The 16856-nt window shown below is 41.2% G+C and overlaps 1 protein-coding gene across 6 annotated transcripts in view; it reads right to left on the bottom strand.

The window, feature by feature from the left end:
• The window catches only part of CDH18 (cadherin 18), a 605089-nt gene that overhangs the window by 4532 nt on the left and 583701 nt on the right, over window positions 1-16856 (bottom strand). For all 6 annotated transcript variants that reach the window (XM_083747250.1, XM_083747246.1, XM_083747247.1 and 3 more), the window contains 2 exons: window positions 13309-13430; window positions 10260-10377 (listed from right to left, as the gene is read on the bottom strand). In XM_083747250.1, coding sequence (XP_083603376.1) covers window positions 10260-10377; window positions 13309-13430 — 240 coding nt within the window. The remainder of the gene's footprint in view (window positions 1-10259; window positions 10378-13308; window positions 13431-16856) is intronic.

The following is a 16856-nucleotide window of genomic DNA, read 5'->3' as shown; positions in this document are numbered from 1 at the left end:
ACTTCTCACAGTAAGGGAACCACCAGAAGGCACTTGGAGCTGGAAATTAGTATCTGGGCTGAACGATGGGGGTGGAGATGCTCCTTCAGGTATACTGGGTTGAGGCCGTTTAGGTCTTTAAAGGTCATCACTAACACTTTGCATTGTGCTTGGAAATGTACTGGGAGCCAATGTAGGTCTTTCAGGACCGGTGTTATATGGTCTCGGTGGCCACTCCCAGTCACCAGTCTAGATGCCGCATTCTGGATTAATTGTAGTTTCCAGGTCACCTTCAAAGGTAGCCCCCTATACAGCGCATTGCAATAGTACAAGCAGGAGATAACTAGAGCATGCAGCACTCAGGCGAGACTGTCTGTGGGTAGGCGAGACTGTCTGTGGGTCTCAGCCTGCGTACCAGATGGAGCAGGTAAACAGCTGCCCTAGACAAAGAACTGACCTGCACCTCCATGGACAGCTGTGAGTCCAAAATGACTCCTAGGCTGTGCCCCTGGTCCTTCAGGGGCACAGTTGCCTCATTCAGGACCAGGGAGTCCCCCATACCTGCTTGCCCTCTGTCCCCCCAAAACAGTATTTCTGTCTTGTCAGGATTCAGCCTCAATCCGTTAGCCACCATCCATCCTCCAACTGCCTCCCAACATTCTGGTCTTATGCCATGCCGCCCATTCCGTCACCCATACAGACTTGCTGGTAGCCGACATGGCAAAAAAGGGGCAATTTCAGGATCCATCTTGGTGAAAAAGTTCATACAACCCTTTTCAACAAGGTAGAATCTCTTCTCTATTCCCCCAGCTGTGGACAATGAACAACAGTACAATGTCACTTCACACCATTTGCATCTATTTAAAATCAGGGCACTGAGTAAAAGTCAATCCACTTCTAATGTAAGATTACAATTCAAGCAATATTATTCTTTCTGGATTCCTTTTTTATTTTTACATATATAACAAAGGGTGGAGGAAGCAGTCTTTTTTTTTTTTGCCTTTTTAAAAACAATGGCTCTGCTTTCTTGCCATACAAAGTTAATCACAGACTTCTTCTTTTTTTTAGTTTCTCTTCAAATAGGTGATTTCGCTCAACTACTATCGAGAATTGTACAGATATCAATCACATTCTTGCTTCTCTGTATATATGCCAACACTGGTATTATGCTCATGCAAAATAAAAAATAAATAAATGGTTCTATGCATTTGCAAGAGTGAAATACCACAAATGTTGATATCTGCATGGGCACCTACTCCTCTCCCCATATTTTTATTATTTGTAAACAGCTAAGGCATGCACAATTGCATCTGGAGAACTGTGAAAAATAGTGAATCACAAAATTCGCACTTGCAAATTCATGGGATAGCTGTTTGTGATTGACATGGATGCTTTAGTTGAGATTCCTGCATCGCCTCGGGTTGGACTTGATGACCCTCAGTCCAACTCTACAATTCTATGATGCCATTATTGTGTCTCTTCAGTTCAGAATTCAAAAGGAGTGAATTTCTGAAGCATCCCCCGCCCCCATGGAACTTGCCTTCTTGTGGTGTTGGAGTTTATCACGGCTTCAAGCTGCTGTGGTTTTCAAATCTGGCAAGCTAGCTTATTCGCTGGGCCCATATTTGAGCTCTGCCTTGATCAACACTTGCTGGTTTTGTTTTTCCCCACCAATCACTTGCATTATGGGACTGGAGTCCTGGTAATGGACTGCACCGATTTCATTTTCCCGAACAACTGATTTGAAAGGAGAACCTTTTGGCAATTTGTAAGTAGGCAGGCAAGATCTGCCCCGGTTCTGATTTTCCTGCACACGGTTTCATTTCAAGCCTTGATTCAAAAGACTGGTAAGTGACTTCATATCAGATCCACACACTTTTGCAATCAATAAAAATACTGTATCACGTATCATTGTCTATACAGTACATTTCACATAAAAATCTAACCCGAAGTAGAAAAAAACAACATAGGAATTTATCTTTCTCTGCTACAGCATGATGTAGAGAAACTAGTTTAAAAGCTTTAAAAGTATAAAAGCCCCTTGTCGCCTTGCTCTTACTTCTTGTTTTATTTTATGAAAGTAGTAGAGGGGTCTGACTTCCTAGCTTTGCTGTCAGCTAACTGAAAAATCTTTAATAGTTCCAACACCATTTCCCCCCTGAAGTTATAATGAGATTCTATTGGTCTAGATTCCAAGCTAATAAAGAGTATGAGAGCCTGAATAGACTGGCATTTATGACTGCTATACTATTTAAGAGTGACTTCATGAAAGGCTTGCAGCGTGATCTTCAGAATTTCATTCTACCATAGGTCAGCTCAAATGAATGAAGCCAGCAGAGCAGTTTAAGAATGGGAAGAAAGCATGGTCCCTGCAGAAATATATACACCATACTACTGATAACATACTTAGAAAGGTGTATCGTCATATCCTATAGTTACATGGAGTTGCCAAAAGGTAAAGTTGAGTGGTTCCTTCCTTGTCCCAAGAGGGAGTTAAAAAATGAAGGTTACAGCTCCTGGATAAATGTCTTTGTAGTTCAAGAATGGCAACATCAACCCCACCATGTGGGAATCCCTTGCAGATGACCACAGTGCCTGGAGACAAACAGACAGGCAGTGACCAGAAGATGAATGACCACTGGGAGGAGCACTAAGAGAGGAAATGCCATGGTGCATCGGCAGCAGAACAACCGGATGTCTTCATCTGCCTCAGATGCAACAAAACATCTCTCTCCTGTATTGGTCTCTACAGCCACAGTAGGCTCCCAGTGCAGACAGATGCCAATCAAATTAAATGTAGAGTTGCTTCATAATGGGTAGAAGTGGACCACTCAGTGGAGCAGAGCTGCTGTGCTACTTTCCCAGCTGGTAGGTTGCTGTTGAGGTGGTGGGGAGTTTATATACAGTGGTACCTCAGGTTAAGTACTTAATTCATTCTGGAATGGGGCTAATGGGGCCTCATGTTGCCGCCATGCCGCCGGAGCACGTTTTCTGTTCTCATCCTGAAGCAAAGTTCTTAACCTGAAGCACTATTTCTGGGTTAGCGGAGTCTGTAACCTGAAGCGTATGTAACCTGAGGTACATATATATATATATATATATATATATATGGAAGTACGTTGGAACCTTGGTTCTCAAACAGCTTAGTTGACGAACAAATCAGCTCCCGAATGCCAAAAACTCAGAAGTAAGAGTTCCAGTTTCCAAACATTTTTCGGAAGCCGAACATCCAATGTGGTTGTCGGCTATTGTTTTGGGACACCTGCACCAATCGGAAGCCGCGCCTTGGTTTTTAAATGTTTTGGGAGTCGAACAGACTTCTGGAATGGATTAAGTTCAAGAACCAAGGTTCCACTGTATGCATAGCAACCAGATTGCCTGTGCTAATGCATTTGCACTCCACCACCTCACCTCCTGGCAAGCAACAGCAGAGCCATTGTGGTGTAGTGGTTAAGAGTGGCAGACTCGTAATCTGGTGAACCGGGTTCGCGTCTCCGCTCCTCCACATGCAGCTGCTGGGTGACCTTGGGCCAGTCACACTTCTTTGAAGTCTCTCAGCCCCACTCACCTCAGAGAGTGTTTGTTGTGGGGGAGGAAGGGAAAGGAGAATGTTAGCTGCTTTGAGACTCCTTCGGGTAGTGATAAAGCTGGATATCAAATCCAAACTCTTCTTCTTCTTCTTTCCCTGTCTTAGTAAGCAGCAGAGACCCACAGGCCTGGAAGCTAGCATACCAAGTCCTGTTCTACAAAACATAGCTTTTTGTTTTTTTGTTTTTTTAAGGAATCGGACCACTGGTCCACTCAGCTCAGCACTGTCTATAATGGCTGAGAGTGCCTATGCAGGATTTCCACAAGAGAGCTTTCTCATGCCAGTCAGGAGCTACTGAACCTGAGACCTTCTGCGTGCAAAGGATATGTCATTGTAATTTTATCCTGAGACCTGTGGGGATAGGGTGGTATACAAATTTAATTAATCAATTAATCAACCAATCAATTAATAATATGCTCTGCCATTGATGAACAACACGTCCTCAATAAGCTTGTGGCATTTTGGCCTAGCTAAGGAGTGACAGCCAGGCCAAGCTACAATTTATACCCAGCTGCAGGCCCAGTCAATGCTGATTGGTCAGCCTGTCCTCCTGGGGGGGAGGTCCACCCAAAGCCCACCAGCCTGACCAATCACCATCAGGCAGTCAACCAAATCCGGGTGTCTTGCTGGACACCACAGGGCTCGTGGATCGGCTGCAAAACCACCCACCAATTAAGGTAAGTGAACTTCTCCAGCAAGAGCCACAACTGATCGCACCCCCAAGCAAAAGGTTAAGGTGAATTTCTGGGGTTGTACTCTGACAAAAATCTAAGAAATTTCAAGGAAAACAAAATGAAGTTTTGTTAAAATTGGGGAATTCTTTTCGGGGATGTCTATACATCATTACCTGGGATTCAGGACCAATCTTTATTTAAAAGCAAAGTGTTCATGCTTGTTACATTGTAATGAATGCACCAACATTCTGTACATTGCATTATGGGGGTCTATTAACAGCAACCACAGCCTTGAAAGTAAGGTGCTCCAGCCATCCATTCTCCAGCCATCCATTCTCCAGCTGAACTCGCCTGGGATGATTTTCTAGTGCTGTCCAGATAGTACAGTGGTATCTCGGGTTAAGTACTTAATTCGTTCCGGAGGTCCGTTCTTAACCTGAAACTGTTTTAAGCTGAAGCAACGCTTTAGCTAATGGGGCCTCCCGCTGCCCCCACCAGAGCATCATTTCTGTTCTCATCCTGAAGCAAAGTTCTTAACCTGAGGTACTATTTCTGGGTTAGCGGAGTCTGTAACCTGAAGCGTATGTAGCCTGAAGCGTATGTAACCCGAGGTACCACTGTATTGGGTTTTAATTCTCATCACCCTCATCATTGACCAATGCTTGCTGCGGGTGATGGAGATGGAGCTCAAGATATGGAGGACACCACATTGGCTATTGGCAGGCTAGGCAGTCTTTTTACAGCTGAGCAGGAAAGCACAGCCTCCTCTTTGCCCCATGCAGCAATATATATAATTTTTTTTAAAAAAAGAGTAAGTGACGCATTACATTTTTGTACAGCAGCCGTGACAAACCTGCTGACTTAAAAGACGTGGAGTCAAGCTTTGCAGGGTCTGAAAAAAGTGAGCCTGAGTGGAATAAAGTTTCAATTCACACAGAAGGCATGAGTAGCAGTCAAGCGATGATGAAAGAATTTAAGCACAGAAGATTAGCTGCAAAGCTCCAAAGGGTGGGGAGAGAATGAAAATGAAAATGGGAGGGCAGATATGAGACAAAAGGAACAGATAACAACAGACAGGGGAAAGGATATTCTGAAGATGAAAATCCAAGCCAGGGGTGGGGTGGGGGGAAGAAATGAAAAGCACAAAAGATGGAAAGAATGTGCTTTGGAAAAAATCCCAAGGCAAATTTGAGACACAATGAAACAAAATCTGAAAGATGAAGTTGGCAATGGTAACAATATAATGGTTGAAGGAATCTAGGAAAACCAGAGCTTCATAAAAAGCTTTGGGAAAGCTTGTCAAATCGGGGTGGGGTGAGGATATTTGCAGGATAAAATAAATACGTACAAGTCAAGGGCCTGAAAGGAACTGAGTACTTTCATTATTTTATTTTTCCTTAAACACATCAATCCTCCAAAAAGGAAGAATGAAGCAAAAGGTCATGATTCCAAAAGGCCCCTGACCCCTGGACTCCCTTTGAAAGCTTTGGAGAAGGAAGATCTATGCTCATATGCAGTCAGGCATTTGTCTTTTTAAAATTGACAGCAACAGCTGCCTATAATCTTCTTGGTTCTGGGGAGGAATTCAATTCAGGGGCATCATTTGGATAGGGGTTTAATTTAGCTCCTTTTCCCAGCCTACATGCTTCTTGTGATTGGTTAACCTAGAGCAGAAAGAATGCTGAATGGGTGCAATGGAAAGCTGGGAACTGAGATACATGTGGGAACAGGGACAAAATGTTGTAGCTTGGATTGCTCTGGTTCAGGGGGTCCATGCTTCTTCCAAGATCTCTATTCCTGACCAGTTTTCTACCCCATTCCTCAAACAAAAACTTAGTATTTGGTGACTATTATGCATTCTCTCTTGTCATTGGACTATGTCAGGCATGTCCAACTTTCAAGAGACTGAGATCTACTCCCAAGTATAAAAAAACTGGCAGTGATCTACCAAAGTTGTTGAGCTGTTGTTGTTTTTAGGAAGCTACCCATTTTGTGGTATTTTGCTGCTACCTCCTTCTTGTGCATCATGAAGCCCTTTTGGCTACTTAAGGAAGTCCTTTTGGCTACTATTCTTAACCATTACCCACTCCAGGTGTTTGTGGGTTTTTTTTGGTTTTCCAGTATTTACTTGAAATTAATCTGGCTGGAACAATAATATTGAAAGAGGCCTCTTCAACTCAAATGGCCTTATCCCAAATCCTGATCCGAAAACCCAGGTTCTCTAAAGGAGGCCAGTCAGGTGGCAAGGAGGGATGGGGAAGTCTGGGTCATATTGATGCTGTTCTGGAGCACTGGAACAGGTCCCCAAATAGAACTGGGGGACTGTTCACAGCCCTAGTATTCAATAAACTGTCTTGTCTTTCCACTGGTACTCAGCTACTTCACTATACTCAACAGAAACATTTCTGGGTGAGAATACATTGTTACAAAAGTTGGGTGCCTCCCCTCTCTCTGCTGAATGACAGCAATAGTCCATGTGGTTCCAGACACTCACCCAGGGTCTGTGTTCCTTTGGAGAATTGATACATGGTGGAGACTGTTGTAGCTTTAAGAAATATGGTTTATTCACCTATTTACACCTTCAGTGTGCATGGAAGGAGTCCAGATTTTACAGCATATTCATTTCAATAGGGGCTTGTCTCCCACAGAGGTGCAGCCCTGAAGCCTAAGCTATCTTTCCCAGCCGGCCTTCAGCCAGTCTGTCCAAGATGGATCCCAGTCTTCCCCCCTCCCTTCTTCTTCCCAGCACACCTTATTAAAAACTCTCTTTTGCTGTCACTTCAAACCCACACCCCATCACTATGGCAAGCTTTGTCTGCCCAGACCATCAGCCCCATTTTCCATGTTAATGCCTATCCCAGGTAAGGCTGTAGCTTGGGAAGGAATCTAAGCCTGCACATTTCCAGTGACCTCCAATCTTCCCTTCAATACTCCAAATAATCAAAACCCTACCTATTATTAATTTCTAGGGTTGGGAGGGAGGATCCTGCCAAATCTATAACACTATTTTATATTCTGACATGAGTATTCTTCATGATTTTTTTTTTTTTAAATCCAGCACCTATCACTGTTGGTACCATAGACCTTTTATTGGTCTAGATACAGCCAAGTATCTTCTGAGCAGGCTTGTCAAATATATTTCTTCTGACCTTACAATCCAAATAGTAAGGCATATTTTCTTGAATAATGCGAATCTTGGAAGAAAAGAACCCCAAGCTCCTGAAGATTGAGGTACTGAATTAAGATGACGTGGTTGCCTGGCTCCCTGTTCAAACAGGGTTGAATCAGTGTGACTTTTTTTGTTAAACCTGCCAGCTGGAACTGGGCTTTGTAATGAGCCCATCAGCACATGCTTGACTTCCTGGCCAGAAAGACAGATGATTATGTATTCCATCTTTCCACATGAATCTCGTCTCACATGGAGTTAGGTGGTTATGCAAGTCACCTCAGCTTGAGGATCCTAATTATATAAATTTCAATCTTGGAACTTTGAGCTTGCAGATAACATCTGCCTGAAATGCAACAAAGTCTTTAAAAGTTTGGAAGCACGATTCCCCAAAATCCACAGTCCACCTAGGGCAATTGTATCTCTCTTCCTCCATGCCAAAGAGTATGTTTATCTCAGACTAGTTATATTGAGCTACTGTACTGGAAAATGTATTGAATAAAGACTTTGGGGAAACTCCCAAAGCAACAGAGATATAATGGTAGAGCTATGGCAAGTGAATACCAGAGCACTTTGGAGAATACTTGTTCATTTATTATTCACAATCTGAGGATTTTAAAAAAGATATTACCATAAAATGCCAGGAGAAGGGGATATGGGAGATCCTGCTTTGTGTCTTTCCTTCTGGCAAATTTTAATTTGTTGCCCAACACTATTTGCATGAAGTCTTTCAACTGATTTAGGCTATAAAAATATGATTAAAGATGGGTATTATATACCTGTATCTTTAGGTTTCGTTTTATAACATTTTCCAGGTGAGACTTGACAAATCTTACCTTGTTGACAGGTTCTCGTGTTTTGGGGTTCAGCTATTTGCACACATTTGTATTCTTTAAAATAAACAGCAAAACCCTCCACACACTTAAGGATCCAATAAACAGAACTCACGTGTTTTTGAAATACACATATTTTTTTATCACTGTTTCAAATTCTTTTTTCGGGAAGGGTCTAATTGCATCTTGGTCTACTAAATGCAATGCCCAAATGCTTAAGAAAGTAGAAACCCTAAAAGCCCTTCTTTGGATTTCTCAGTTGCCTTTAATTCTTAGTCATGCTGGCCACATGACCCGGAGGCTGTCTGCGGACAAACGCCGGCTCCCTCAGCCTATAGAGCAAGATGAGCGCTGCAACCCCAGAGTCGTCCGCAACTGGACCTAACCTTTTTATCGTTCTCATTCTTTTTTGCTTCAACTCTTTGTGTGCTTAAACAAATGTAGTGAAAAATCACACCACCTACTCCTTGGCACATTCAGGGTAGTCCCACAGTTTGCCAGAGGTCCAATGATATTTAGGGAAACAAATAAGCAATCCGAATGTGACAGTGCCCTCAAAGCCGCCAGATCAATGGAAATTCAATTGCCACAGAATGGCTAAAAGCTGTTTTGTTTTTAACTAAATAAACTGGGAAGGAGGAAGAATGGAATGGTGTGACTGGCAAAGGAGGATGAAGAAAGAGAATGGCCTAGTTATAAATAGGGTACAGAAAATTATGTTGTCTGGATAGGTGGTGTAGTGGTTGAGAGTGGTGGACTCGTAATCTGGTGAACCAGGTTTGCTTCCCTGCTCCTCCACATGCACCTTGGGCTAGTCACACTTCTCTGAAGTCTCTCAGCCTCACTCACCTCACAGAGTGTTTGTTGTGAGGGAGGAAGGGAAAGGAGATTATAAGCCGCTTTGAGACTCCTTAAGGGGAGTGAAAGGTGGGATATCAAGTGCAAACTCTTCTTCTTCTTCCTAGTTTATACTAAGAAGCTCCATTCAACTTCAAACTCAATATAACTTTAACAATTGGTGCCTGAGTTGCCTCTCCTGCCTGCCTTCCCCATCCCCCTTTCCTTTAATGATATGTATCTTGGCTTTTAATGCAATGAGTAGGGAATGGGCTTTTATTTCTTGATTGTATGCAAGCTGCTCTGGGTGCCTGTTTGACTGAAAAGTGTGATAAAAATGTTATAAACAAACAAACAAATATGCAAGCTATCTTTAATGTTTTCAGGGAAGGATGTGAAAGCTGTTCATAGACTCACCTGCAAAAAAACAAAATGGAGAAGGAAAAGTCGATTGAAGAATAAGCAGGCACAGAACGCTGACTAGCTGAAGAGGCAGGGGAGACGCTTGGTGAAGATATTTTTATTCTCACCCCCCCTTTTAATAATAACAGATATATTTGTTTGTTGCTTTTAAATTCTTGCACCAAATTCTTATCCCCTTGTTAAGAGTTGATATGGTTTTATGCCAGTCTATTAGTTTTAGATTATTTAAATTTAGATTATTTTCATACTGCTAGTTTGTATTGACTATAACTGATTTCATTGTTTTGAACTTTGCTTTGCATTTTGTCCTGTTAATAATGTTTGTAAACTTGCCAGAAGATTTATCCATTATACAGGTAATATATAAATGTAACAAATAAATGTTTAAAAACGTAATATGTGTTATGATTCTGGTCTTAGTGTTACCCAAGCAAGAAGCCAAAGTACAACTCTATAACCCAACAGAACTCTCAAACAAACCTTTAAACAACATGCAGAGTAACTACAAAAGCTAATAAAATACAGAGCAGGGAAGAAATATTACAAGGTTATTTTCTTCCAAAACGATTCCTAGATATTCATCATTCACAACACAAAGGTTATGAATATGAAGTCTTTGCTATATAAACCACTTCTGCCCTGACAGATGGTGGTTTTCACCCACTGACAAAAAAGATTATGAGAAAAGAAGTCATTCTGTTCAACGAGACATCCCAGACAAACACCAAGCCTTGCTTGCAGAGTAATGTGTGATTTACCTTCATTGTCCTTTAGCGTAAAGTTGGGATTCAAAGGGAAACTGTTGTCCAGAGAAAAGTGGAATCTTTGACCATTTGCAAAGTCATCTCTGTCCGTTGCACCGATAGTCTGGATAACCTGGAAGGAAAATTGAATTGTGGATGTGATGAACTTTGAACTGGATTCAAATTTTGGCAGAACTCGGCAGAATCTTATAAGCTGAGCTTTCTTTCACAATTTTCTACCTGCCTAGTGTCGTAGTATGACTATTTTTCCATTAGCTGCATTATCATCATCATCATTATTACTACTACTACTACTACTACTACTACTACTACTACTACTACTGTTTTATTTCTCTGCTCAACACATTTCAGCAACAATGTAAAATTATCTAAACACATGCTCAGAATGTCAGTATGTCAAGAGTCTTAAATTCAAAGATTTTGTTAGTTAGACATTTGCATTAATACCTACAGAAGAGGATTGATGTGTCACTTAAAAATTTCACATATAAGTTTATTTTCATCACCAGGCCTAATATTGGCATGTTACAGTCCAGTGATTCCATTCTCCTTGGGACTTCTAATTCCCCCCCTGGGAATTTTTGTTTGTCTTTGCTTGATTTTTTTTTTTTGGCAAGAAGTCTATTTCCCAGTACAAAATGCCTACCTTCCATTGGATCCTATTGTATAGGATAAAAAAAAGGAAACCCAAAGAACTGCCCTTGTTGACAATTTGCAATAATGGTGTACAAATGTTTGGGGGTGCATAAATGCTTCCAAACTTTCACTTATGCTTAGATTCAAAGTGAGTTGGTGGGGGGAGGGGGTCTTCCTCAGGGAAAACATCTGAGGAATTTTGAAAGAAGTCAAAAGAATTGTGATACGTTTACTGTTGATTCTCAGAGTGGTTTGAAATATTCCAAAGAGAGTCGACTCTGGTATGGAATGAAAGCCATACCATGTAATCCCAGTACAGTGGTACCTCGGGTTAAGAACTTAATTCATTCCGGAGGTCCGCTCTTAACCTGAAACTGTCCTTAACCTGAAGCACCACTTTAGCTAATGGAGCCTCCCGCTGCCGCCACACTGCTGCTGCGCAATTTCTGTTCTCATCCTGAAGCAAAGTTCTTAACCCAAGGTACTATTTCTGGGTTAGCGGAGTCTGTAACCTGAAGTGTCTGCAACCCAAGGTACCACTGTATTTAACATTCCAGAAGAGAGGAGTGAAGCATTCTCACCTACTGGGTGCATTGAAGCGAATATACATCAGATATCTCCAATCTGTGCTCAGTCTTAAGTACAATGGCACTGCATTGGCACTCACAAGCCACCTTTCAGTTAGAGCCAGCATTGCTGACACAGTGCAATAACAGTTAACAGGGTCCCCCCCCCCCTGCATTTGCAGTGCTAGGCAAAACTATTAAATCTGAGAGACCGTTACATCAGGGTTTATGTTATTTCCCCCGTTGTAACTCAGCAGTGAATTGTGGGATAAGAAAAGACACAGCAGATATGTGGTTTTATTTTGTCCTATGCAAATGTAAAGATAAACAGTTGAACAACATCGTTCTAGCACTGGGAAATAAAACATAAGACCTGGAGGGAAAAAACCTCTGTCATCCACCCACATCGGCAGATTGCTGGAATACAATTCAAAATGGATGCATTTTATTCTGTGCATTTGCACTTGCCATCCTATGCCCTTAAAAAATTGTGTGTGTGTGATTTTATATCTTGATTTCATTCTGTGAACCGCCCTGAGACCCCCCAGGTATAGGGCGGTATATGAATTCAATAAATAATAAGTTACAGGGAACCAGGCAGAGGGCTTTCTCAGTAGTGGCGCCTGTCCTGTGGAACGCCCTCCTGTCAGATGTCAAAGAGATAAACAACTACCTGACGTTTAGAAGACATCTGAAAGCAGCCCTGTTTAGGGAAGTTTTTAATGACTGGTGTTTTAATGTATTTTTAATCTTTGTTGCAAGCCGCCCAGAGTGGCTGGGGAAACCCAGCCAGATGGGCGGGGTACAAATAAATGTAATAAAAATAAAAATAATTCCTTAGCAATTCCAAAACATCAGAAACAACTTAGCCAGGAAAAATGATGTCAAACAAGTATGGGAATATGAAGTGAGAGTTCCATGCCTAGTCACCCTTTAAGGAGCCCACAGCAGCAAAAAGTTTATTTACGGTTGTACAAGTTACAGGACGTTAGAGGTGATGTAGCTGACATGGACAAACTGCTGGGATGCCATTGCTGCAGTATTCAGAGGAGTCCACTTGTCATCAGCATGCCTCTGTGTGCTATTCACAAAGCCATTAAAAAAACTCCTGCACATTGTTGGACCAATTTTCATCAGGAAATGTCTTCTTCCAAATGAGTATATCTTCTGAAAGCTTCTTCCTCTGGCTATGAGGTGCATGGCCTTCTCTGTGGCCCATGCCGTCTGGGATTTTCTCCCAAGGAATATCTACCTGGCCTCTTAATTGCATATAGTATGTTCAGGAGATTGATTACCGTATATTTCTTATATTTCTTATGAAAGGTTTTGGATTCTAAAGCTCCAAATCTATCATCTAGCTATCATCTATCATCTATCTATCTATCTATCTATCTATCTATCTATCTATCTATCTATCTATCATCTATCTATCTATCTATCTATCTATCTATCTATCTATCTATCTATCATCTATCTCTATCTATCTATCTATCTATCTATCTATCTATCTATCTATCTATCTATCTATCTATCTATCTGGTGGTATTCAGTCCTGGTCCTATTCAGACCCATTTAAGTTAATAAGCAAGACTAACATAGGCTAATTAATTGCAATAGGTGTACTCTGAATAGGACTTGATTAAGTACAACCCTGTGTATATATAAATACACTGTATGTTGTCCTGTAGATCTCTAGTGCAGTCTGAAATATATAATTCAAATTACGTATTTGAATCACATGGCTATGTACACATACATCTACAGTCTCCTCTATTAAACAAACACTTTTTAAAATTATGTGCCTTTCAAATATGATATTAAGAGTGCAACTCTCAGGTTACCTGGTTCGGCTTTGCATTCTCACAGACAACTACATCATAGTCTTCAGCAAGCTCTGGAGGGTTGTCATTGACGTCAAGAATTTTTATTCCAACGGGGACATGGCTCAGGAGGCCAGGACTTTCTGTAAAATACAAAAGAATAAAGTGATCCAGCTTTCAGAAGACACCTTGCAGCTTGCCCTCAAAGCAATTTTCTGGCACTGAAAGTGGTGTTCAGAACTTGATGTAAAACAATGGCTTGTCAGATATTCGACATGATACAGCAGAACCAGACTGATATGGCAACCTTATGAAGATGTAGTTTGCAAAGTCTCACTGGCTTTTTGCAAACGGAAATCAAAGTCAAGACTTGAAGGTTAAACTATAGGTTTATGACATCCAAGGGTATTACATGGTAGTGAAGAGAGAGAGAAAAACAGGAGCCATTTTCAGAGTCTATTGTACACTCTCATGTTGTGGGCCAGGAATTAATCAAATGGCTTTATTTGATGTTATGGTGTCATATCAAAGTCTTGTCAAATCAGGAATAGATTAGCTGGGTTGTTTTGTGTTTTTTTAGGAAGAAATAGTAAAATGTGGAAGAGGGTAAAGATTGTTTTAAAAAATGTATTATTTTAACATTTTTAGGTTTGCTACTCTGGGCACCTTTGGAAGGACGGAATACAAATTTAATAGGTAACTAGCTAGCTAGGATGCTGTTTTTGACTTTTTTTTAATTGCTACAATTGCTTTTTAATTGTACTGTTACATATATTTAGAAGATATCAATTGTATATATGGCTTACAATATATTTTAAGCCAGCTGGAGTTGGGTTTAATGATAAAAAAGGTTGTAAGCATATGACACAACTTCTGAAAGAACTGCACCGACTGTTAGTTTGCTACCAAGCCTGATCTAAGGCTCATTTGTTGCCCTAATGATCAACTGAGCCTATACCCTGAGAGAGGGAAATGTCATTGTCCAGGATAGACAGTTGCATGGTTTCAGTTGGGAACCATTGGGCAAATGGTGCTCTGTCATTTCCTCTTCTTGTCCTGTAGCTTTCCATATATTGCTGAACAACAACTCTCCTCAGTCTCAACCAACTTGCTAGTGGCCACAGATGTTGAGAGTTTTAGCTTAGCAACATCCGGAGAACCACTTGTTAGGGAAGAGATTACGTAGTCTTTGCCAGGCCATACTAGAAATAATGGTGTACTGTTGGCTCAGTGCAATAATAAAGTTCCTGGAAATAAAACAAGCTCAAGAGGGCCCTCATTGTGTGAGCCAACCAGGAACATGTCAGAATAGCTTCAAACAAGCAATCTCCTGCACAGCTACACAACAGAATTGGCTCTTAATTTCATAATGCCAGTGCTTACCATTAAAGCTCTTTGTCCTATTACACATAAAACAACTCATTATGTATTGATCTAGCTTCAGCTCAGTAGGTGTGTAGGACAACATTGTTCTGATTTATTGCAGATGCTTTCAAAAGGATCCTGTTCTTTCATTTGTATGCTGCAAGATAAACTTCAATGGAAGTTTTGCTTTGTGGTTGCTAAAACCATAACAGAAAATAGGGCAGTCTTTTCTACCATTGAAAGGACTTTGTTGTAAATTGTATTTATTTGATAGGGTACATACAGAACAAAACAACTGGAGTTGATAAAAAGGTCCTAGGTCTTGTGTCTGAACCTCTTATGTTTCTTTGCACATAACTTTAATGGTGGAGCGCAGATTTGTTCTCTGCAAAGATGCTTCAAGTTCATCGATCAAAGTAGTCTGAACACAGTGTCAATGAAAGCATGTCAGCAGAAAATGGTCTCCTTGTTACATTCATCACCTCGAAATGAAACTGAAGTTGTTCAACCACTATATAATAAATGAGAGGGGACTCTCCCTGAGATGTTTAAATAAATTCAGGACTACCTGTTGTGTGCCATGTCCTTTGGAAGAAGGAGCATAGGCTACAAGTTGCATGTCATCTCCATAGTGGTACTTCTCCTCTGAAATTCCATCCCCTGGGAGGCCTGAGAAGCCCCTTCATTCTAGCTTTTAGATGCATGGTAAATATATATATATGTGTGTGTGTGTGTGTGTGTTTATGTGCTTAAGCATTTGGTTAAGAGTTTTCTAATTTTATGATGACTTCATAGTTGTTTACATTTTAGAACTTTGTTTTAGATAGTTTGTCTTTTTCCTGTGTCTTACACTGCATTGACAGCTGGAGGAGGATCATACTGAGTGAAAATCATGGCAAACCCAACATGACCCTCAGTGGAATCTTAGGAAACCTCAGTGCAAGCAAGGTTTTCTTGCCCAGGTAACGAGAGTAGAAATCACCCCCCCCCCCAATATATGAATGAATACCTGCTGAGACTTAATTTGATTTGGTTACATTGGATGAATATGACTAGTTAGTTTGTTTTGCAGGTCCTCAAGTTGTTATATATAATAAATATAACCTACTATATTTATCCACATTTGGTTGTGTCAAGTCTATTGTTAGCCGCTTTGAGACTCCTTAGGGTAGTGATAAAGCGGGATATCAAATCCAATCTCCTCCTCCTCCTTCTCTTCTTCTTCTTCTTGGTTTGCTGGCAATTGTGGGTGAGCTAACCACTATCCCCGTGATGGGGTGAGCTCCCGTTGCTCGGTCCCTGCTCCTGCCAACCTAGCAGTTCGAAAGCATGTCAAAGTGCAAGTAGATAAATAGGTACCACTCCGGCGGGAAGGTAAACGGCGTTTCCGTGCGCTGCTCTGGTTTGCCAGAAGCGGCTTAGTCATGCTGGCCACATGACCCGGAAGCTGCACGCCAGCTCCCTCGGCCAATAAAGCGAGATGAGGACCGCAACCCCAGAGTCAGCCACAACTGGACCTAATGGTCAGGGGTCCCTTTACCTTTTTAACCACTATAGATCAACTGTTCTCTGGGTCTCTAGAAGACCGCTAGGGAATGTATGGTGGGTGAGATTAGGCCTGGATTGGCAGCTCATGTTCTTCCTCTGGTGTCTGAAACAAATCAGTTAGAAAAAGTGAAAAGGAAATAGCAGCAGCATTTGAAAGAGGCTGTCCTTGAGATAATCCACCAGACAGTAAATCTGGCCACTAGGACCAACCAAATGGTTACATTAGCATTGTCACTGCATAGGCAATCATCCAGCAATCTCTGCCAAATACAAGGCAGCTTAGGTGATTAACATGCTGTAACAATTATGTGTTCGAATGAATTTTGCATTATCTGTTCGAGTTGCAATCCTGTAATGAAGTTTGAACAATGAAAGGTTGAACTCATTTGCTTTAATTATCGGATATCAGATATTAAAATCACCTGATAAGTTGTTGTTTTGGGAACAACAGAAGAATGAGCACAAACCAGAAGAAAAACTGGGTTTTTTCCAGGACAAAAAATGGGGAATTTTTCATTTGTTTTGAATGACAATGCTTCCTGGCTAATTGTTCAAAGGAAAATCTCCACTTCCAGAAGCCTTTTAGTCAAATGTTTTCAATAAGTCTGGCAACTGCCATGTTTTCTAGCTGCTGCAAGCTGCCACAAAGAGCTAGA

Source organism: Podarcis gaigeae, assembly GCF_964106915.1.
Source record: "Podarcis gaigeae genome assembly, chromosome: 7".
In the NCBI taxonomy this organism is placed as follows: domain Eukaryota; kingdom Metazoa; phylum Chordata; class Lepidosauria; order Squamata; family Lacertidae; genus Podarcis; species Podarcis gaigeae.
Note: the sequence above shows the minus strand (reverse complement) of the source record. Positions and strands in the feature narration are given on the sequence as shown.